At 42.2% G+C, this 22301-nt stretch overlaps 1 protein-coding gene across 4 annotated transcripts in view; it reads right to left on the bottom strand.

Moving 5' to 3' along the window:
* Window positions 1-17365, bottom strand: part of VIRMA (vir like m6A methyltransferase associated) — a 40324-nt gene extending 22959 nt beyond the window's left edge. Inside the window, exons 1-9 of one of the 4 annotated variants that reach the window (XR_006288432.1) lie at window positions 16951-17225; window positions 9761-9876; window positions 9435-9521; window positions 8537-8585; window positions 7336-7504; window positions 6180-6302; window positions 5352-5645; window positions 2865-4014; window positions 1379-1870 (exon numbers count right to left, since the gene is read on the bottom strand). Coding sequence is in view for 3 of the 4 variants with exons in the window: in XM_007067700.4 (XP_007067762.2) it covers window positions 1379-1870; window positions 2865-4014; window positions 5352-5645; window positions 6180-6302; window positions 7336-7504; window positions 8537-8585; window positions 9435-9521; window positions 9761-9876; window positions 16951-17013 (2543 nt within the window). In the remaining variant the exon portion in view is untranslated. Of the gene's footprint in view, window positions 1-1378; window positions 1871-2864; window positions 4015-5351; window positions 5646-6179; window positions 6303-7335; window positions 7505-8536; window positions 8586-9434; window positions 9522-9760; window positions 9877-16606; window positions 16710-16950 lie in introns of those variants that run through there. The other 3 variants (XM_007067700.4, XM_027829901.3, XM_043539345.1) reach the window with 3 other exon arrangements.
* Between the last annotated feature and the right edge of the window lie 4936 nt (window positions 17366-22301).

Genomic DNA, 22301 nt, shown 5'->3' with positions numbered 1-22301 from the left:
AAGAGACTGAAGCCTGAGCTCCACTGTCCTGGGTGGGAGGGCCACCCAGCTCTGAAGGCAGTGCAGAAGTAAGGATGGCAATACCGCAACCTCCCCTAAAATAACCTTGTGATCCCCCTGCAACTCCCTTTTGAGTCAAGACCCCAATTTGAGAAACGCTGGTCTCCACCGAGAAATCTGTAAAGCAGGGGTTCTCACGCTTCATGGCACCATGACCCCCTTCTGACAACAAAAATTACTACATGACCCGGGGGTGAATGGGGAGAAAGACTGAAGCCTGAGCCCCACTGCCCTGGGTGGGAGGGCAAAAGCCCAAGCTCCATCATCCTCAAGGGGGCCAAAGCTGAAGCCCAAGGACTTCAACCCCAGGCCGGGGCCTGTAACCTGAGCCCTGCTGCCCAGGACTGAATCCCTCGGGCTTTGACTTCAGCCATGGGCTGTGGGGCTCAGGCTTCAGTTTTGGCCCCAGGCAGTCTAAGACAACCCTGGCGACCCCATTAAAACAGGGTCATGACACACTTTGGGGTCCCAACCCACAGTTTGAGAATCACTGCCATATAGTATAGGCTAAAAGCACATAAAAGACCAGATTTCACAGAGGGAGACCAAATTTCATGGTCCGTGATGTGTTTTCATGGACGTGAATTTGGTAGGGCCCTACATATGAGTAAAGGCTGAATGAACTAGGTATGTTTAGTTTGGAAAAGATTAAGGGGGAACATAAAAACAGTCTTCAAATACTTGAAAGACTGCCATAAGAAAAAGAAAAAAAAAAGATGGAGAAAAGTTCTTCTCTCTTGCCACAGAAGGCAGGACAAGAGGCAATGGGTTCAAACTACAGCATTGCAGATTTAGATTAAATCTCAGGAAAAACTTCCTAACTGTAAGGACAGTAGGACAAGGAAAGAGACTGCTTAGAGAGGTTGTGGAAGCTCCTTCACTGGAGCTTTTCAAAAGGAAGCTGGATAGCCACCCATCTTGGATGGTTTAGACACAACAAATCCTGCATCTTGGCAGAGGGTTAGACTAGATGACCCTTGCTGTCTCTTCTAACCCTACGATTCTATAACTGGTTTCACAGGCAAACAGTAAGCTTGGATAAAACACTGCCTAATATTTTATAATTTTTTAAAAAACTGACCTGTAGTGAAACAACCAAACATTTTTCTTGATGACTATATAGTTTCTATGCTAACAGATATTTGATTTCAAAAGATGTCTGCAATTTCTATGCTGTAATTCTATTTTGAATCAATGGTAATTCTGCAAAACCATCAAAGCGTAAGGTTTTCTTTTGTTGTCTTCTACGCCATCTATTTCTTTACAAAGGGGACAGCTGGTTTATTCAAATAAGGAGTAAACACAAAAATACAATTACCCTAAAGCTTCTTTGGAATAGTATTCCATTAACGTAATAAGACTTTGGAGGTTCTTCTCAAGGCTGAACACATGAGCTACAGCAGATCTTCCAACAGGGTTAAAAGTAATCAGGTAAAGGTTATGAAGTGTTCCCAAGAGGTCCGAATGGTCAGTTTCCTCACTGGCTGTGCACCGCTGAAAGTGGCAGAACAATTCTGAAATGCACTGCAATGTCTGTGTTGAATGCAGGAGCCACAAGGCAAATGCATCATCACTGGCACCATCTGACTGGAGACCCTCTTCTTGATCTGGATCAGAAAACTGACACAGCGCTCTAATCAACAGGTTTGTTGCTTCATACTCAGACAGGAAGAAGAGGAGGCCCTTTTGTGACTGTCCCAGGAACTTCAACACATCTCTGACAGCCTGAAGCACACCAGGATGAGCACTTGTTATTGGAATGGAGAGTAGCAAGGTGATAGATTCCAAGAAATGGTGACTACGAAGGTATCTGCAGAAATGTAAAACAGAAGTATCTGTAACATATGATGATCTGCATACACAGAACATTGACAGAAAATAGATCCTCTGTATCTTATCCTATATTTTGGACCACCAGAATTTGTTCTTTTGTATATTATGAGAAAGTATATATTAACCATACTGAACCATGATGAAGTAGCAGAATTCTGAACCTTTTTTCCACAATGTAATTATAACTATGTAATGAGGATTAAATCCCCATTGAAATAAATAATGTATACAATAAAACCACACATTGACCACCACCACCAATGAGCAAAAACTTTAATTTTTGGAACAGTCTAAGTTTTGAGTTCTTGAATGCTCAACCTTAACTTTTTAAATACTGCTAGTTCTTGAACTTAATTTCTCTTTAAAAAAAAAGGACACAACTTCTTTAGGATTCCTTCTCGGTGGTTTTTTGTACATAGAAATGGCCTTTAAAAGGCATCTTTTGCAATATACATACACCCTGCCCATTCAGTCCTTGGTCACTCTGCTGCAGCTGCCAAAGATGACGGTGAAGGATTTTGTGATATGGATGCCTCTCCACAGCAGGAGCTAGTCTGAGACCATCAAGTACAAGCTCTTCTGGGGCAGGAATTGTCTTTTTGTTAAGTGTTTGTACAGTACTTTGCACAGTGGACCCTGATCCACGAATGGGGCTCGTAGGTGCTACCACAATACGAGTAATAAGTAGTAAGCGGTAACAACTTTTGGTTAGTATTAACATAGGCTGAACTGAAAACAACAACATAACTGCAATCCCATAAACCATCCAATCCTCCCAAAAGCTTATTAAAGCAATCTGTAAGCCTCCACTAAAGGTATATTAGCAAAGCGAAAAATCTAGCAGTAACGTTAGTCACTGCTTTACTCTATTACCTATGTAGTCCACAAAACATGCGTAGGTACCAAACTGAAAAAAGAACCCAGTTCTGGTACCCAAAGCTGGTATCTAAAGTGAACCACAGCTCTCTTACCTGAAAAGGACTGGATAAGGATCATCCCTTTCTGGTGGTCCTGTAATGCGTGCCATTGTTGGAAAAGATTTTACTGGTGGCTGAATCATTGTATGTGGTGCAGTCTCCATCAAATGAAAGATTTCATCTAAGAGACTAATAAGTTTTTCTACTTCTCCTTCACTGATATTAGAAGATTCCAAAAGATGATCCATATCCATAGGCGCCTCCACATCGTTGTCATATTCTGGGTTGGTTCTCTCAAGTCCAAGGTCTGGTTCCTGCTCAGACTCCGTATGATTAGGAAGGGGAGGAGTGTTCTCTGCTAACTGGTCACCAAGCTTTTTAATGTCTGACAGAATCTCATAAAAATGGCATTTCTGAAGAATTGCAGAACCTGCAGTGACCACTCTCACAGTCTGATCTAATAGTATGAGCTCCAAGAGTTTCTGATAACCACTTTTTTCATGTGCCTCTAACCCACCTCTTAAAAACATTTCCATTCCCTCAGTCATGCTGATAACACTATCCAAAGCTTTAAAAGCATTAAGTTTAAGGGAAGATGAAACATGATCTGCAAATAACAGTTCAAATAATGCATTAATAACTCCTGCATGCAAGAGTCCCATGATTCCTTGAGTCCCACATTCTGCTAGTGATGACACCAATTTTGTTCCAGCTTTAAGCTGTCGGACATTCAAAGCAATGGGCTGCCTGAGAGCTACCTGCAAGTTTAAAGCCTGCATTGTCCAGTCTACTAATTGGGTAATATAGTCTTGTTTTGTGTTCTTCACTTGCAAGTAACTTAGTCCTTTTGTTATTAAATTTGGAATTTCTTCTAAAGCTGTGACCCATTTTGCACCCCTTTCTTCCTGATATAATTCCAGGAGTTCAGTTAGCTTAACTGAGGCTTCTACTAGCCCTGAATTTTCCTTGTCTGGATCTTGATCCTTTATCTTACCAACTTCAACCTCAAATATGGTCTTGTAAGGACAGTTAAAGTACAAAAGAGGTCCAAGCTCTCTTTCAAAAGGCTCATATGTCACAGGTGGCACTGAGGCTAGATCCTCAGGAGTATATTCAATATCAAAGCTTGGATACTTAAATGTTTCACGTTCCAGATCAGCAATTCCATCTTCATCACTTGAAATCTGCTCATAGCCATCATCACCTGCAAGAGAGTTTTAAGTTTAATTTAATAAATAAATCAGTTATATCAAGCCCAGTTTATGAACTTCAGAGAACTACTCAAAGTATAAAAGTAACATACAAATTTTTATTTGAAAATATAAAATATCCAAAACACTAAAAGATTTCTTTCTACTACTATATATGGAAGTCAAAATTAGTAGACTACCCTTTCTCACAGCGCGGCTGCAGCACATCCATGAATCAGGAAGCAAAGAGCCTGTTTACTAGAGTGAGAAATCCAACCACAAAATGATAGTTCTAGACAACAACATTATGTAACAGCAGCAGCATATATCATAATTACTCTTTTAAACATCTCTGATTATGAAAGGCTGACACGATAAGAAAAATATCTGCTAAAAATCTCTCCCTGATAATTTTATTCAGGCTTAAAAAAATCTTTCCATAAACCTAGTTGTCTCTTGTCCTTCTCAATGTTCACTGCTTGACTGCTCTTCTCTGCTGGAGTCCCTATGAGCCAACAGAACTCCTTTGTATTCTTTGAAATGCTGACATTCCATTGGAATGTTGGCACATTGGTACAAACCATAGCAGGTCCATGGAACAGCAATAGAAGGGTGTCTTGCTTCACGCACCTGGCAAGTTAGGCATCAGTGAAGTAGTTAAACAATTTTCAAGGCTGGGAAGCATGGATTATTTTGGGTCAGATAGGCATATATTAATTGGTCACTTTCCTGAGAACACAAGGGGGTTCTTGGGCATTGGTGAATATCAACCTTCCCTTCTCCTTTCTGTATATTTTCACATATCCTTGAAAATTCAGTCTAATTCCTTTCCAAAATATTCAGTCCTCCATCATGTAATTATAAAAGTTTGTCACTGTGGTGTCAGTCATGAGCAGTGGAGTTTGGGCAGGTTTTATTTGTTTTTCAGGGAATATTGGGGGGGTTATATTTTAAGAAAATAAAGATTATTGAGTTGTCATAGCACAGGGTTTAATACCAGCTATTTTTAAAGTTCCTTGTTCATTGAATTAATTTGGATATTTATCAAGTCAAAGGTGTAAGATAGTGTTGGTAAAGCACACATACACCTTCACAGTTACTGAGATAGAAGAATCTGAGTTTTTATTAATAAATAATAATTTACATTTATAGTGCCTTTCTTCCACGTTCTTTACACATTGAGAAAAAGACAAGATAAGTGACTTGCCCAAACATCACACAATCAGAGCAGTGGTAGAGCTAGGATAAGAATCAGATCTATTCACTCCGAGTCATCTGCTTTAATCTTTTGACTACACTGCATCAAAAAATTCTATAATCTCAGTCATTTCTATTTGTGTATATTACTCACCTTCACCCTCCTCTTCCTCCTCACCTTCCTCTTCTTCATCATCTTCCTCCTCCTCCTCCTCCTCGTCTTCTTCCTCAGGAATACTCTCTACTGTATGGCCATCCTCCTCATCCTCTTCCTCATCTTCCTCAACATCCACATCTTCCTCCTCATCCTCCCCTTCTTCTGGCTGCTCCTCCTCTACCTCCCCTTCATCCGAGTACTGACCTTCTTGGTGCACGGATGTTCGATCAGGAGAAATTGGCTCAAAGTAGTCCTCTCTGTGATCAACATCATCTTCCTTTTCCCCAGCCACTGAAAAAGTAAGGGATAAATCTCATTACTAAATCCAGTAGTTAACAATGTTTACAGGTTTTGTGGTGTGAACAGTGAAATTAAAAAAATGCTTTTCAAAAAGCATTCAAATGCTTTTACTTAACATTCACTACAATTATTTACCTCATTAGAATTGTATTTACATAAACAGTTCTATGCACTTTTAATCCATAATAAAAATGCATAGACTACTACTTGGATTCTGTAGTCCTTATGCAGGAAAAAAATTCACTGAAGTCCATGGAAATTTTGCCTGGGATATAGAGTGCAGGATCAGGCACTACAGTGGTCTATATTTAATGTTTCAAAAGTTACTCACTTTTACACTGAATACAGTTATTAAAAATGGCACAGCAGAACCAAGGATTCTCCTACCAGTCCTACATCTGCATTGCTTTTCCTAAAGATGAATCTGTCAACATCAATGAAAGCAGAAAGCTCACCTACCATTTTCCCCCCTCAATATCCACTGCTGTGCAGTAGACAGAGAATAAGAATCTACATTAGCTATACCTGTCACAGGCATGGGCTCGTCTTCATCATCGTCAGGAGGTGGAGGGCCTGGAGGAGTCCTTGGTCCCCTGGGCTGTGGTCTTGGAGGGCTCCCATTGAACTGATCTTCTTTCTCCCCATCAACTATATTTTTGTTTTTTGAAAAACAAAAGATTTTATTTTGGGGGAGGAAGATGGAAAATGTAGCACATTTTACAACATGGGTGCCAACCTTGATTATGAAGCACGCTTCATGTAGCAAATGCACCTTCATCATCCAACATCTAAGGGGAAAGTTAATTAAATGGAAGGTGCCCTCATGCTGAAACCACCCTTGCTGAAGTACCCATAAAAATGTAAAGCCACTGGGTGAATTAAAAGCTAACAGAAGTCACTGCTTATGAACAAAGATATTTCTTACATAAACATTGAGTTCAAGATTCATTTTAGAGTTTTTTTTAATCATGTTACAGTGCAGATTTGTATTTACTTAGCCACTTGATTATTTGCTTTGAATGTGTTTAGTAATACTATAAATCTACCATGACTAATTAAAATTATTTAAAATCCAATATTAATCTGAAGCTGAATGTTTATAGTACAATAGTTATATTTCTACAGTAAAATGATTAAACATCTGAACACTGCAGTTCTCTCCCTAATTCTGAAACCAGTACGGAGGCAGAAACAGAACCTGTTTGTGACTGCTGCACAGGGTCACTCTACTGCTGGTACCATCAATCACTTTTTAACAACCTGGGAGTCACAAACAGAAGGCTAAGTAAAAGGCTTTCCTTCATGTCCTTTAACTACTGCTTTGTTCATTAACCCTCAGTTTTGGAAGCAGTGATTTTAGTCACTGACACTTTGACTTAAAAGTTTAGCTCATGGGAAACACAAATTAATTTACGTCTTCAGCTGCACCCTTTCATCAAGTACCTTGTGATGAATAAAGTTGCTCTCAATAAAAGCATTAGAAAAAGGAGAGAAACTTATTAAAAAATATTCTATCTAAAACCTACAAAGAGATAACATGGAAAGAGACAAAAATTTACAGCTGGATAATTAGATCCAATGAAATCTCAGAATACGAAGATTGCCCTTTAGTCACGGGGATAATTAATTTTAATGAAAGAAAATTTTGCTGTCTTACTTCAGATAATTCTGACATACTTACCATGTTTTGGGTTTCTTTTCAAACCTGGTTGTTGCTGGGGAGGAGGTGGTGGTGGTGGAGGGGGTGGAGGAGAATCTCTGTCATGACTTATTACCCTATCAACTGATCCATATATTGCTAATGTCAAACAGTTGTACCAGCCTCTTAGGACCAATCCATCCGTGTTGACCTAGTTTGTAAAAGAAAAAGCATCTTTAAAAAACTCAAAGTAAATTTGAGGATTTTTACTTAATTTTAAATTGCTAGTTCTATGTGGGTATATACCTAAAATACACACAAGAAAAACTGCAGATTAATATATTTTATATCTATTCAAGGTTTTAAAAAATTGACCTACTGATTATACCACATGAATAATTTTACAACCAAAAGAATTCATAACAACACATTGTCAAAGCCACTAAATCCAGTTTATTCAAATATTCATTGGGGCAGATCGCACTGCAATGCATCAGACAAACATAATAGATATGCTCAGATGTAGGCTACAATCATCAATAACAATTCTGCTTTATAACTGTCAACAAATTATTAAATTACTTAAATAAGAGCTCTATGTAGCTCAAAAGCTTCTCTCTTGCACCAACAAAAGTTGGTCCAATAAAAGCTGTTACTCTCACCCATCTTGTTTCTCTAACAAATTATTACTGATATGCCTCTGTATTAGTAATAAGTAATCTGAAAGGAAAAAGGTTAAACCCTCTTTATTCTTCACATATTTGTATACTTGTGATGTTTGATTTTAGCGTTTTCCAAATATGCAGACTGAGACCAGTGACTAGACCCAGACATGAAGTGGTTTGGCTCTGTCAAAATGAAGCAATCCTTATCCCAAACCCCTTCCATTTCATCAATCAGGCCAAATTCTGAGGTGAACATTCACCAAGATGGCTGCGATCACCCGGTTCATTTTCATAAGTAAACTTAATAGGAGCTGCTCAGTGATCAACACTTTTGAAAATCAAGGCACTCATTTGGAACATAACTCTAGGCTAATTTTTAAAATCATGGCCCTAGTGGATTATACAATTGAACTGTATGGATTAGCTTCGACTATGAGCTCTCCAGAGTAGGGTCTTCCCCTACAACTGCTTTGCATAGTGCTAAGCACACTAAATAGCAGCACCAGGGTATTCAAATAATAGCCACACAGGAAGAAGAAAAACATTGAAACTATAGCATCAATAGGTACAACAATTACCTTTGCATTGGGTCTAAAGATAATTGAAGAGTTCTCATCATATTCAAGGCTGTTAAATAGAACACAAACTTATTTTTCAATGTTTAACAAAAGTCCTTTACACACAAAGTATGGACATTTCTGTACGTGACCCTTTAATAATACCTTATTTTCACCTTAAGTGAAAAAAAGAACGAGACTTCAAGCCAGTATCAAAACACTATACAATATCTATGCTTATCAATTTAGGAATGTAAAAAGCCCAAAGGACTTTCAATATACATTGACATTAAAGGGACACTGTCAGTTTAAAAATTGCGGTTGGGAATCTTCTACCCAGACCCTTCAAGCATAGACCTCTCTCCCCTTACACAATGAATGAAGAGGGGGGCAACTAGGGTTCATGCTAGGGAAAGAGTAGAGAGAGAGAGGCAAATATGGAAGCACAGATAGGCAGGACTGGATGTACATGTATCACCTAGTCTCACAGATTTTCAGGAATAGATAAATTCTAAAGCTGTACTATCTTTTCTACAGAGCCATCTCCCCCCACAGAAATCTTAAGCACAAACAGGGTGGGGTCATGGTGGAGGGAAAAATGCTTGCAAACACAAAAGTGTGAACTTCTGTTATTAACAGTGTATACAAGTAAGGGTCCAATCCTACAAACACTTATTACGGACCATAATACTTATTAACTTGAGTAGTCCTATTACAGAGAACAGGGCTACTCAATGAAGTAAGTATTATGGCCACTAATCACTATCAGACCCTAAACCTTTATTTTAAAAAATAAACTCCTTTGGAGATTTAACAATACTGTGTTGAATTTCTCATTTCTACACACCAGGAAATGCAGCACATTCTTCTATAGAAAAACTCTTGAATGTATGAAGCACATGAATTCGCAAATTCTTACCTTCCCAGTCTGTCAAAAACAGGGGCACTTGGCTTGCTGACATTGTTGAAAAACAGGTCTAACTGAAATGTATGTGGGGATGTCTCTCTGTTGATAGAGCAGAGGGAAAAATTAATCCTGTCAGGCTTCCCTTAACCAAAACAAATAAGACCTGAAATCTCTAACATATTACTGTTTAAAACCTGAAAGAAAATACTAAATATATATATATTGCATATTCAGTGAATGCATAAGCACAGGTACCTTCCTACATTGCAGTTTTTACTGTGATTCACAAGTCCCAAACAAAATGCAAGGAATGTGCATCTGAATATTTTAGGACTTACCCATAAGCTCTATTGTCAGGCAAACTTGTGTGAGCTTTTACTCCTGGAGGAATGACACGTACTTCATTTATGTAAACCACACATGGAAAACGAACTACATCTATATTGGTACTTTGCTAAAAACAAAGAGTAAACAAAAGTTATAAAGCTTGAAAAATACTATATTGTTTTTATTTTACATTCCAACCTATTTATGTACCCTCTATTTAAAAAAGCACCAATTTAAAAATGTCAATCCTGATAATTTCTTTAACTTATTATTGTGACAATACCTAAGATTAATGTAATTGAAAGGGTTGAGAAAATCTTTTTTTTTCCTCAGTTTGTACATTTGAAAGCTTCATATAGAAAGTTTCATTGTTTCCCCTACAGAATTATTTCCCTTTTTATTTGTGAGGACCTTTCAAACAGCAACAAGGAGGAGAAACATTTTGAAAATGACAGTAAACACAAAAATTGGCAGAGGAACTTAAGCTACTTTCAAAATTCACTAATTTTCAAGTGGACAGTGCCACTTTAAACACTGCCAAGTTTATTATGGTATAAGAAATAAAAGGTGCTCCAATTTTAAATATCAGAAGGTAATTTTTTTTTTTTTTTTTTTTAAGAGCAGTTGACACTGTTGGACAGATTGAAGACTACAGCCAGAATTTTGTGAGAGCTACGCAAAGATACTATTTGGTGCTGACTTTTCTACCTCTGCAGCAGCATTTGAAAACTTTCAGGCACTCCTGACATTTCTGCTGACATCATATAAGCCAGGGATGGCGGAGATCTTTCAGGCCATTCAAACACCAGAACAGAGATATGTTTGCACAAAGAAAGATATAAACTAAATCAGAGCTGTGATGGCTTCCAATGTATTAGAAACTGAAAAATAATCAGAGTTTACCAAAGTAAAAAACACTGCCTCAGCAAACCACAGACACTGATAACTGAAAGTCTCCTTTCACTAAACTGTATATATCCTCATGAGACACATTTATAAAACAGGAAAAATATATTTATCCGTAAATACCAGACAATGGGCAAGGAATTAAATTGCGTTTCTTACACATGAGCAGTTACTTTCCCTGAAGCTCATGATCACATTTCTCATTAGAACAACTTAATACTATATATCCACTAGCCTGCCAATACATTAATTGCCTATCAACACACTCTAAAAAGTGGAACTGCAGTTAAAAGATTTTAAGAAAACAGGAACAAAGGGAATCTAGATAGCTAATGAGACTGCTTATGGGATACAAAATCTTTCATGATTATGTCATCTGTTCAAATCAAACTCTGGTCATTAGTATCTGCTGACTTTCCAGTAATCAATGTGAAATGAATTCATAGCTTCATTCAAGATTCTACAGAGCAACCACACTGCACAAAACCACCACTATAATTGAATTCCTTGTAGGAAGTCTTAGCAGAAAAGCCAAGGATTAAATGATTATGAAAATTTAACTAAATGTCTTACTACTAGGGCCCTATCTACACTGCAGACACTACTGTATTTGGAAACTGTTTATAAAACATTTTCAGACAAACAACTGTATCATTAATGAGGAAGAGGGAGCTCATATTGTTAAAATGATTTTTAAGAACTATTTTAGATACAAGAATGATTTTTCTGAGCTGTTTTAACAAAGTCCACACTAACAAATAATGGTGCACTAAGATGACAGTGCAAAGTGCAAGGTCACACACTTAGGGCCAAACAATAAGAATTTTTGCTATAAGCTGAAGACTTATCAGTTGGACGTGACAGAGGAGGAGAAGGATCTGGGTGTATTGGTCAGTCGCAGTATGATTATGAGCTACCAATGTGATGCAGCTGCGAAAAAGGCTAAGGCAGTCCTAGGATGTATCAGAGAATGTATTTCCAGTAAAGATAGGGAAGTGTTGTTACCATTCTACAAGGCACCGATGAGACCTCATCTGGAACACAGTGTCTGCAATTCTGGTTTCCCACATTTAAGAAAAGATTAATTCAAACTGGAACAGATGCAGAGAAGGGCTTCTAAGATGATCAGAGGAATGCAGAACCTACTTTACCAGACAAGACTTAAGGAGTTTGGCTTGTTTAGCATGACAAAACAAAGGCTGAAGGGTGATATGACTGCACTCTATAAATACATCAGAGGCATAAACTCCAGGGAAGGGAAGGAAAGGAGTTATTTAACTTAATGGCCAATGTTGGCACAAGAATAAATGGACATAAACTGGAAATAAATAAGCTTAGGCCTGAAATTAGGTGAAGGTTTCTAACCATCAGAGGAGTGATGTTCTGGAACAGCCTTCCAAAGGGAGTAGTGGGGGCAAAAAACTTAGCTTGATACATTTATGGAGGAGATGGTATGATGAGATTGCCTAAAACAGCATATGGGCCAACCAGGAAGGCTATTAGCAAATATCTCCAACAGCCAGAGATGGGACAATAGATGAGATGGGTTCTGAATTACAACAGAGAATTCTTCCCAGGTGTCTGGCTGGTGTGTCTTGTCCACATATTCAGGGTCTAAGTGATCACTATATTTGGGGTCAGGAAGGAATTTTCTCCCAAGTCAGACAGGCAGAGGCTCTGGGGGTTTTTTGCTTTCCTCTGCAGCCTGGGGCATGGGTTACTTGCTGGTTTGAACTAAAGTAAATGGTGAATCCTGTCACTTGAAGTTTTAAATCAAGATTTGAGGTCTCACCCTTGGTCTTAAAATGAAAGTGCTTAGACCAGGGGCGGGCAAACTTTTTGGCCTGCGGGCCACATTGGGTTTCCAAAATTGTATGGAGGGCCAGTTAGGGGAGGCTGTGTCTCCCCAGACAGCCAGGCGTGGCCCGGCCCCCGCCTCCTATCCGACCCCACCGCTTCTCACCCCCTGACAGCTCCTCCAGGACTCCTCCCCCATCCCAACCCCCTGTCCCCTGATGGCCCCCCCGGGACTCCGGCCCCATCCACCACCACCCCCCGCTCTCTGTCCCGACTGCCCCCCACCACCCCATTCAACCCCCCCCTTCCTGACTGCCCCCCTGAGACCCCTGCCCCATCCAACCCCTGCCCCCTATCCACCCCTCCACCCCCTGACCACCATGCTGAACTCCTCGGCTCTCTATCCAACGCCCCGTGCCCCCTTACCCCGCTGCCTGGAGCACCGGTGGCTGGCGGCACTACAACCGTGATGCCCAGAGCACCGGGTCAGGCCGCGTCTCTGCAACTGTGCTGCCCAGAGCGATGCACCAGCGGCACGGCGCGCTGAGGCTGCAGGGGAGGGGGAACAACAGGGAGGGGCCGGGGACTAGCCTCCCGGGCCAGAGCTCAAGGGGCCGGGCAGGAGCGTCCTGCGGGCCAGATGTGGCCCGTGGGCCCTAGTTTGCCCACCTCTGGCTTAGACAATCTTAAATATAATCATCACAAGTGCTCCAGCTATAATTTAATGTATGGAGTAAAATAAGTATCAAAACGGTGTGCATGTGAGAGAAAGAAACTCCCATATGCAGATCTACTCTAGTCTCCTCACTCATTTAGGAAGAAGGATCTGTGGAACTTTTTGCCAGAGGATTTTGTGAAGGGCAAGACTACAACAGGGTTCAAAAAAGAACTAGATAAATAGGATAGATCCATCAATGGCTATTAGCCAGGATGGGCAGGGATGGTATCCCTAGCCTCTGTTTGCCAGAAGCTGGGAATGGGTGCCAGGTGATGATTATCTGTTCTGTTCATTCTCTCTGGGGCACTTGGCATTGGTCACTGTCGAAAGACAGGATACTGGGCTAGACAGACCTTTGGTCTGATCCAGTATGGAAGTTCTTATGTTCCAAACTTCTTCTCCTTGTCCAGATCTATTCTGCCCCCAACAATCTTCTATTCATTGAACTTTTTGAAACTTTGCACTTTTAGAGAAGTAAGGGACTGACCGTGTACACAAATTTGCCGAGGGACAATAGAGTTGAGGTCTGTTATTTCTCACCTCTATATATTATTTATTTTAAAACATTTTTGCTGTTAGCAAGCATGTTACCTCTGGAGACACAAATCCACAGTTTGAGAACTGCAAAACTAAACATCTCTGATGGTATCTTCTAGACTGAGCACTGAGTCCCATTGGGTAGATAGAAAGATTAACCTAAATAATCTATACAGAAGCCTGTGGAACCCCGTAAAATTGGGTCCCTAATCCATAAACTACTGGAACTCATTTACAAAAATTTTCTTAAACATTACATTAATATACTGTCTCATACTATAGAATTAGAATTTATAATCCCTATTCCATGATGAGATAGTTTTAATTAAGACACATTTTAGCTCAAAGATATCTTTAGATAGGTTTTTTCCTCAAAAAGCACTTTATCAAAAAAAATCTGATTTAAATAAAAAAAATCTGATTTTGTTTTATTTTTTTTAAATCATTGATTTTTATCCACCCTGGTTTTTAATCACCATTTACACATGCCACAAATGTATTCAGTGTTCTAGAAAATGCATGTTTCCATGTTCCTTAGCTTCTAAACTCTTTAGAACAAGAATGGGCTTTTTGTTGTGTGTTTCTACAGTGCAATAAGATTGTCCCTAGGCACTACCATAATATTAACAGTAATGATAAATAACAATGAGTAACTAACAACACATTATCAAAAGCACGTGCACCAGACAAACCATCATTTGTACGCAACAAATTTGACAATATTTTTACAAGCACAACTATCTGGCTGTATGGACAAAAGGAAAGGGTTTATGAGCACAGGGATTGCTACCCCAGATCAAACTTGATCTCTACCTAGTTCAGGATTTTGTCTGACAGTGGCCAGGCCCAGATGCTTTAGAGGAAGGTGTAAGAACCCACAGCAGGTAGATGTGAGGTAATCTGGTCTCATCCTGATCTCTTATAATTAGAGACCTGCTTAATCCCTAAAACAAGTTTTAATATCACTTCCAAAAACTATTAAGTAAGAATGGCCATACCGGATCAGACTAATGGTCCACCTAGCACAGTATCCTGTCTTCCAACAGCAGACTGTGCCAGATGCCTCAGGGAGAAACAAACAGAACAGGGCCATTTATTCAGTGATCCATCCCCTGTCATCCAGTCCCAGCTTCTGGCAATCAGAGGTTTAGGGACACACACAGCATGGCGCTGTTTCCCTGGCTACTAGCCATTGATGGACGTATCCTCCATGAACTTATCTTATTTGTTTTTCAAGCCATTTATAGTTTTGGCCTTCAAAGCGTCCCCTGGCAACGCGTTCCACAGGTAGATTGGACACTGTGTGAAGAAGCATTTCCTTGTTTGTTTTAAACCTGCTGCCTGTTGATTTTGTTGGGTGACCCCTGGTGTTACATGAAGGAGTAAATAGCACTTCCTTATTAACTTTCTCCACACCATTCACGATTTTATAGACCTCGATCATATCCTCTCTTAGTCGTCTCTTTTCTAAGACAAACAGTCCCAGTCTTTTTAATCTCTCCTCATATGGAAGCTGTTCCATACCCTTAATCATTTTTGTTGCCCTTCTCTGTACTTTTTCCAATTCTAATATATTTTTAAATGGGCTAACAAGAACTGCAAGCAGTATTCAATATGTTAGCATACCACTGATTTATATAAAGACATTATATTTTCTGTCTTACTATCTACCCCTTTCCCAAAGGTTCCTAACATTCTGTTAGCTTTTTTAACTGCCACCACACATTGAGCAGATGTTTTCCGAGAACTATCCACTGTGACACCAAGATATCTTTGAGTGGTAGCAGCAAATTTAGACCCCATCATTTGGTACATATATTTAGAACTATGTTTTCCAATGTGCATTACTTTACATTTATCAACACTGAATTTCATCTAGAACATACGACGGGCCATACTGGGTCAGACCAAAGGTCCATCTATCCCAGTATCCCATCTTCCGGCAGTGGTCAATGCCAGGTGCGTCAAAGGGAATAAACAGAACAGGTCGTCATCAAGTGATTCATCCCATCACCCATTCCCAGCATCTGGCAAACAGAGCCTTGGGACACCATCCCTGCCACTTTGTTGCCCAGTCACGCAGTTTTGTGAGATCCATTCGTAACTGTTCACAGTCTGCATTGGACTTATCCATGCTAAATAATTTTGTATCATCTGCAAACTCACCACCTCACTGTTTACTCCTTTTCCCAGATCATTTATGAATATATTGAACAGCACTGGTCCCAGTACAGATCCTTGGGGAACTCTGCTATTTATCTCTTTCCACTGCGAAAACACTAAACACTTTTATTTTAAGACCAAGGTGACAGCCATACAAATGTCCAATCTCTTTTGAATCTAGTTAAATTCTCAGCCTCAGTGACTTCCTGCAGATCCACTTTTGACAATTTCACTTTTAACATCATGCTTGCTTAAAGATACATCTCTCCCACACAAAGTGTCACCACATCAGGTGACACAATCACTGACAAAATTCTCCGCTACAACAAAAGTATCTTTCCAACACTGAGTAGGGTTACCTTCTGAGACTGGGAGCTTGGTACATCCACACTATGCCTACTATGCAACGGGACAGAGAGGACATATGAGCCTAAATGAATATTCCCCATCTCCTCATTAACTGCTGCAACGAAGAGATCCACCATAGGCTCCAGAAAAGCACTTTTGCTCCTGACTTCTCCCCTCATCCTCACTCTCATAACCTTATCAAACTGTTCCTTTTATAATTCCTCTCCCATTTCCCCATCACCCACCCCTTCAACTTCCTCCCCTATCGATTCTTCTTTTCTTACTCTGCTACCTCCTCATTAACACCCACCCCATTTCTACGCCGCCTGTCACCTGCATGACAAGCCACACAAGCCTTGCTAAAGCTTATGGGGCAGGAAATATTCACCTGTTGTAGCTACAACGCATCTGACCAGGCCGGGGCTTCACGGTGTGATACGAGGGCACTGGGGGTGTCTCCTCTGCATGCTTATGCCTTGATGGCCCCCCTACCCGGATCTGGAACAGGCAGCGCCACCCGCCCAGTCCTTATCCCTGCCCCTCTACAGCCCACCCCTTGGCTCGCCCCCGCCTGCGCTCTCCCACGAATCCTACCCCCATCCCCAGCCCAGCCCGCTCCAGCCAGAGTCCCCACGTTCTTGAGCGGGCCAGCCCAAGGGGAGAAGGGAGGATCTCTCTGCCTCCCTCTCTCTTTCTCTGAGGGCAGGTCCTCAGGCCTCGCCCGCCCAGTACCTCTGCGCTCTGGTGCTTGAAAGTGTCTAAAAACAGCAGCTCCGTTGCGGTGTCCGCCGCCATCTTTGCTCAGCAGCAGCAGAAGCACTTCCGGGTGAAGGCAACCGCTTCCAGGGTCGCTGGCGGCGCCTGCGCCCTCCTGCCCCTCCCCGGAGGGGGGCTCCCTGGAGTGCGCATGCGCACGCTACCGCGGCTGAGGCCGAGTGAGTGCGTGGATCGCTACGCGTCGCGGAAGGAAGGAACGCGCGGGCAGAGTCGGCGCAGGAGCGTCCTTAGGCACGCGCAGCTGCCTAGGGCACCATGAAATTTGGGGCACCAAATTGCCCCAAATTTCATGATGCCCTAGATAGCTGTGTGCTGCCTACGCGGCAGCACGAGCCCCGGTGCCCCCCCCACCCCCGCGGGCTGCGCGCACAGCAAGGGGCAGGGCCGTCCCTAAGGGGGTGTGGGGCCCCGGACAACTCCCTCCGCCCCACCTGTTTCCCTGCTCCGCCAGCAGCCCGCCCCCCTTCCAGCTCTTCCCCGACCCCCCAGCGACCCCGCGCTCGCCGGCAGCGGCGGGAAGCGGAGCAAGCCGGCCCCAGCCCGCGCCGGCTCCCAGCCGTGGCGCTCCGCTTCCCGCCGCCGGTGAGGGCGGGGGGGCTGAGGAAGGAATGCCGGCCGGCCCCGCGCCCGCACTCACCGGCGGCGGGGAGCTGGTGGAGTAGAGCGGGGGGCTGGGATGCTCCGCTTCCCGCCAGTGAGTGGGGGGGGGGGTTCCCTTCCTTCAAGCCCTCTCCCACAAGCGACACAGCTGGGACTGGGGCGAGGGAAGCGGAGCGGGCTGCTCCCGGCCCCCCGCTACTCCTCTGGGCCTGTGGGGCCCCCAAAAGTGCCCTCCTGCCACAGCTCCTGCTTCCCAGATCACAGGGGGAGGCCTGGGGCCCCACATAGCCCGACCCCCCCAATGGCATAGGACAGCCCTGAGTCACCGTCTAGTGTAGACGGGGGCCCAGCGCGCGGCAGCAGGTGGTAGAGGAAAGCAACGCCTCCAGCGGCGAGTCCCAGGCTCCCTCACGCTGGGCAGACCTGTAGTGGCGGGGAAAATGTGCTGGTTGCGTTCGTGCCATGTAGCGGGCGGGGGTCCATCAGCTGTATTTATATTGTGTTCATCACCATAGAATTTCATAGGGGGGGTTCATTTAAGGTGAGGGAGACCACTGAACTGGAGCAGAGGGGAATGATCCCATAGTTAGGATTCTCCTTCCAGATGTTGTCATGGTATCGTCTCACACTAGGAAACCTCTCTGAGGGAGGGGGACTCCTGTTATTAAGAGACAGGTAATAGTAGTGGGGGACTTGATTATTAGAAATACAGATATTTGAAAAAAGAAAAGGCGTACTAGCGGCACCTTAGAGACTAACCAATTTATTTGAGCATAAGCTTTCGTGAGCTACAGCTCACTTCATCGGATGCATTCAGTGGAGTTTGTGATGACTGGGAGAACCACATTGTGATTTACCTGCTGGATGCATAGGTTGTGGATACCTCAAGATATCTAGACAGACTTATGGGCAGTGATGGGAAAGAGCTGGAGGTCATGGTACATGTAGGTATCAGTAACATAGGGAAAGGCAGGAGGGAGGTCCTGAAGGTCAAATTCAGGCTGCTAGGTAAGAGATTAAAGTCCAGGACCTCTATAGAAGCATCCTCTGAATGGATGCTAGGGCCAATGTAGACAGGCAGAACTGCAGGGTTTCCATGCGTGGATGAGACTATGGTGTTTGGAGGAGGGATTTAGACTTATTAGGAACTGGGGAATCTTTTGGGAAAGGAGGAGCACACAAAAGAAGGATAGGCTCTACCTAAACCGAAATGGAACCAGATTGCTGGCATGTACAATTAAAAAGGTAGAGGAGTTTTGAAACTAAGCACTGGGGGAAAGATAATAGGTGCAGAGAAGCACACATGGGCAGTGGGTATAATAGGCTGGAGGCTGAGCCTCCCTTGGTGCTGCTGCCAGAGCCTCGGTTGCTGGGTTTGGGGTGAAGTTTTTGATTATGCCCCATGCAGGTTCCGGAGCAGCTGAGGAGGCAGTATGTGCTATTCAGCTTCCTGAGTTCATCAGTAATCACCCTGGACTCCAGGGAGATTACTGATGAACCCGGAAAGAAGGTGAGTAGCACATACGGCCTCCTCAGCCACCCGGGAACCTGCTGGGGCATAGCAAAGCTTCTTCCAGAGGAGCTTTGAGGGATGCACACTTTTCTCCAGGTGGCTTGAGGTCTGGGGAAGGGAGGGGAAGTGCGGCAGCAACTGGCCCAGGACTCTGGGCGGGGGGGCTCGGGGCTTTGACCAGTTGGGGGCTCCTCCAGGCAGGTGGGGGGGCCCTCCGGCTGAGGGGGGGTCTTGGGGTTCTCGCTATGGGGGGGGAGAAGGCTTCGGCTGGCTCGGGGCTCCTCCAGCTGCTGGGTGGCGGGGAGGGGCTCTGACTGTGGGGAAGAAAGGGGGTCTCGGGGCTCCAACCAGCTCAGGGCTCCTACGGACGAGGGGGGGGCAGAGCCAAGGCTAGCCTCCCCGAAGGGGGGCTCCACCTGCTGCCCATGAGCACACGATTCAGACAGAGACATCCCTTAGAGGAGGATTTATTAACAGGAATTTTCTATATCCTAGTAAAGCGGTGAGGACAAGTTAAAGTACAGATAAGAGCTGAAGAGAAACAGTCAAATGAAAAAGAGTCCCATTCAATTACGTCACATAAAGGCAGATAGCTAAAAAGTGACAAATTTTATAACTGCTTGCATACAAATGCTAGACGTCTAAATACTGAGATGGATGAACTTGAGTGCCTGACATTAAATGAGGATATTGATATAATAAGCATCACAGAAATTTGGTGGAGCGATGATAATCAATGGGACATGGTAATAGCAGGGTACAAAATACATAGGAATGACAGACTCAGTCACGCTGGTGGGGGGAATGGCACCATGTGTGAAAGAAAGCAATGTCAAATATAGTAAAAATCTTAAATTAATCGAACTATACCGTACAATCTCTATGGACAGAAACTGAATGCTTGAATAAGAAGAGTATAGCAGTAGGGATATACTACCGACCATCTGAACAGGATGATGATGGTGATTATGAAAATAGAAAACTAAGTAACAATGAGGGATTTCAACTATTCCCATATTGACTGGGTACATGTCACCTCAAGACAGGATGCAGAGATAAAGTTTAAATACACCATTAATGACTGCTTTTTGGAGCAGCTAATCTCCCACAAGGGGAGAGGCAATTCTTGATTTAGTCCCCAAGTGTCGCACAGGATCTGGTCCAAGAGGTGAATATAGCTGAACCACTCAGTGATAACAACTGTAATGTATATAATTTAACATCCTTGTGCGGATGAGGGGGGAATACCAAATAAACCCAGCACAGTAGCATTTAACTTCAAAAAGGGGAACTATACAAAAATGACGAAACTAATTAAACAGAAATTAAATGGAACAGTCACAACAGTGAAATGCCTGCAAGCTGCATGGAAACTTTTTAAAAACACCATAATAGAGGCTCAAATTAAATATATACCCCAAATAAAAAAAAGCAAGAGGACCAAAAAGTATGCCACCATGGCTAAACAACAGAGTACATGAGATGGTTAAAAGCAAAAAGGAATCCTTTTAAAACTGGAAGTCAAATCCTACTGAGGAAAATAGAAAGGAGCATAAACTCTGGCAAGTCAAGTGTAAATGTACAATTAGGCAGGTCAAAGAAGAATGTGAAGAACAACTAGCAAAAGACACAAAAACAAAAGCACATTTTTTTAAGTAGATCAGAAGCAGGAAGCCTGCCAAACAAAATGCTGAAGGAACATTCAAGGAAGACAAGGCCATTGTGGAGAAGCTGAATGAATTTTTTACTCTTCACTGCATACCATGGAAGGGAGATTCCCACATCTGAGTCATTTCTTAGGTGACAAATCTGAGGCATTGTCCTAGACCAAGGTGTCAGTAAAGGAGGTTTTAGAACAAATTGATAAATTAAAGAGTCACCAGGACAAGGTGGTTTTCACCCAAGAGTTCTGAAGGAACTGAAATATATGTCCTCTGGAATGGTGGCTGAAGTGTGAAGGGACATAAGATTGTTTAGCATATCTGGCATGTAAATACCTTGGAGTGCTGGCTACAAAAGTGCCATGCAATGCCTGTTCTCACTTTCTGGTGACATTGTAAATAAGAAGAGGACAGCATTACCTGCTGTAAATGTAAACAAACTTGTTTGAGCCATTGGCTGAATAAGAAGTAGGACTGATTGGACTTGTAGGCTCTGAAGTTTTACATTATTTTGTTTTTGAGTGCAGTTATGTAACAAAAAAAATCTACTTTTGTAAGTTGCACTTTCAGGAAAAAAAGATTGCACTACAGTACTTGTATGGGGTAAATTGAAAAATACTATTTCTTCTCTTTATCATTTTTACAGTGCAAATATTTGTAATCCAAATATATACTTTGATTTCAGTTATAACACAGACTACAAGATATATATGAAAATGTAGAAAAACCTCCAAAATATTTCATAAATTTCAATTGGTATTCTCTTGTTTAACAGTGCAGTTAAAACTGTGATTAATTGCGATAAATTTTTTTGAGTTAATCGCATGAATTAACTGTGATTAATCGACAGCCCTACAAAAAATATACATTAGAATTGGAAAAGGTACAGAGAATGGTGGCAGAAATGATTAGGTGTATGGAACAGCTTCCATATGAGGAGAGATTAAAAAGACTGGGACTGTTCAGTTTGGAAAAGAGACGAGGGGGGATATGATAGAGGTCTATAAAATCATGAATGTTGTAGAGAAAGTGAATAAGGAAATGTTTTTAGCCCCTTCACGTAACAGAGGAAACAGAGGTCGCTTATGAAATTAATAGGCATCAGGTTTAAAACAAACATAAGGAAGTACTTCTTCACACAATGCACAGTCAGCCTGTGGAACTCATTACAAGAGGATGTTCTGAGCACCAGAAGTATAACTAGCTTCAAAAAAGAATTAGGTAAATTCATGGAGAATAGGTCTATCAATGGCTGTTAACCAAGATGGCTAAGCCTCTGACTGCCAGATGCTGGGACTGGACTACAGAGAATGGATGAATCACTCAATTTTCCTGTTTTGTTCATTCCCTCTGAAGCCTATGGTATTGGCTACTGTCAAAAGTCAGGAAACTGGGGCAGACTGATCTGACCCAGTATTGCTGTTTTTAATCATGAGGTGAGAATGACTATGTTGCCCAGTGGTTAGGGCACTATCTTGCGAGATGGGAAACTGCTGTTTAAAACTTTTCTCCACCTTCAGGCAGAGAGCACA

Source organism: Chelonia mydas, chromosome 2 (genome assembly GCF_015237465.2).
Source record: "Chelonia mydas isolate rCheMyd1 chromosome 2, rCheMyd1.pri.v2, whole genome shotgun sequence".
Classification (NCBI taxonomy): Eukaryota; Metazoa; Chordata; order Testudines; family Cheloniidae; genus Chelonia; species Chelonia mydas.
The sequence above is the reverse complement of the archived record's forward strand: the minus strand, read 5'-3'. Positions and strand labels throughout refer to the sequence as shown.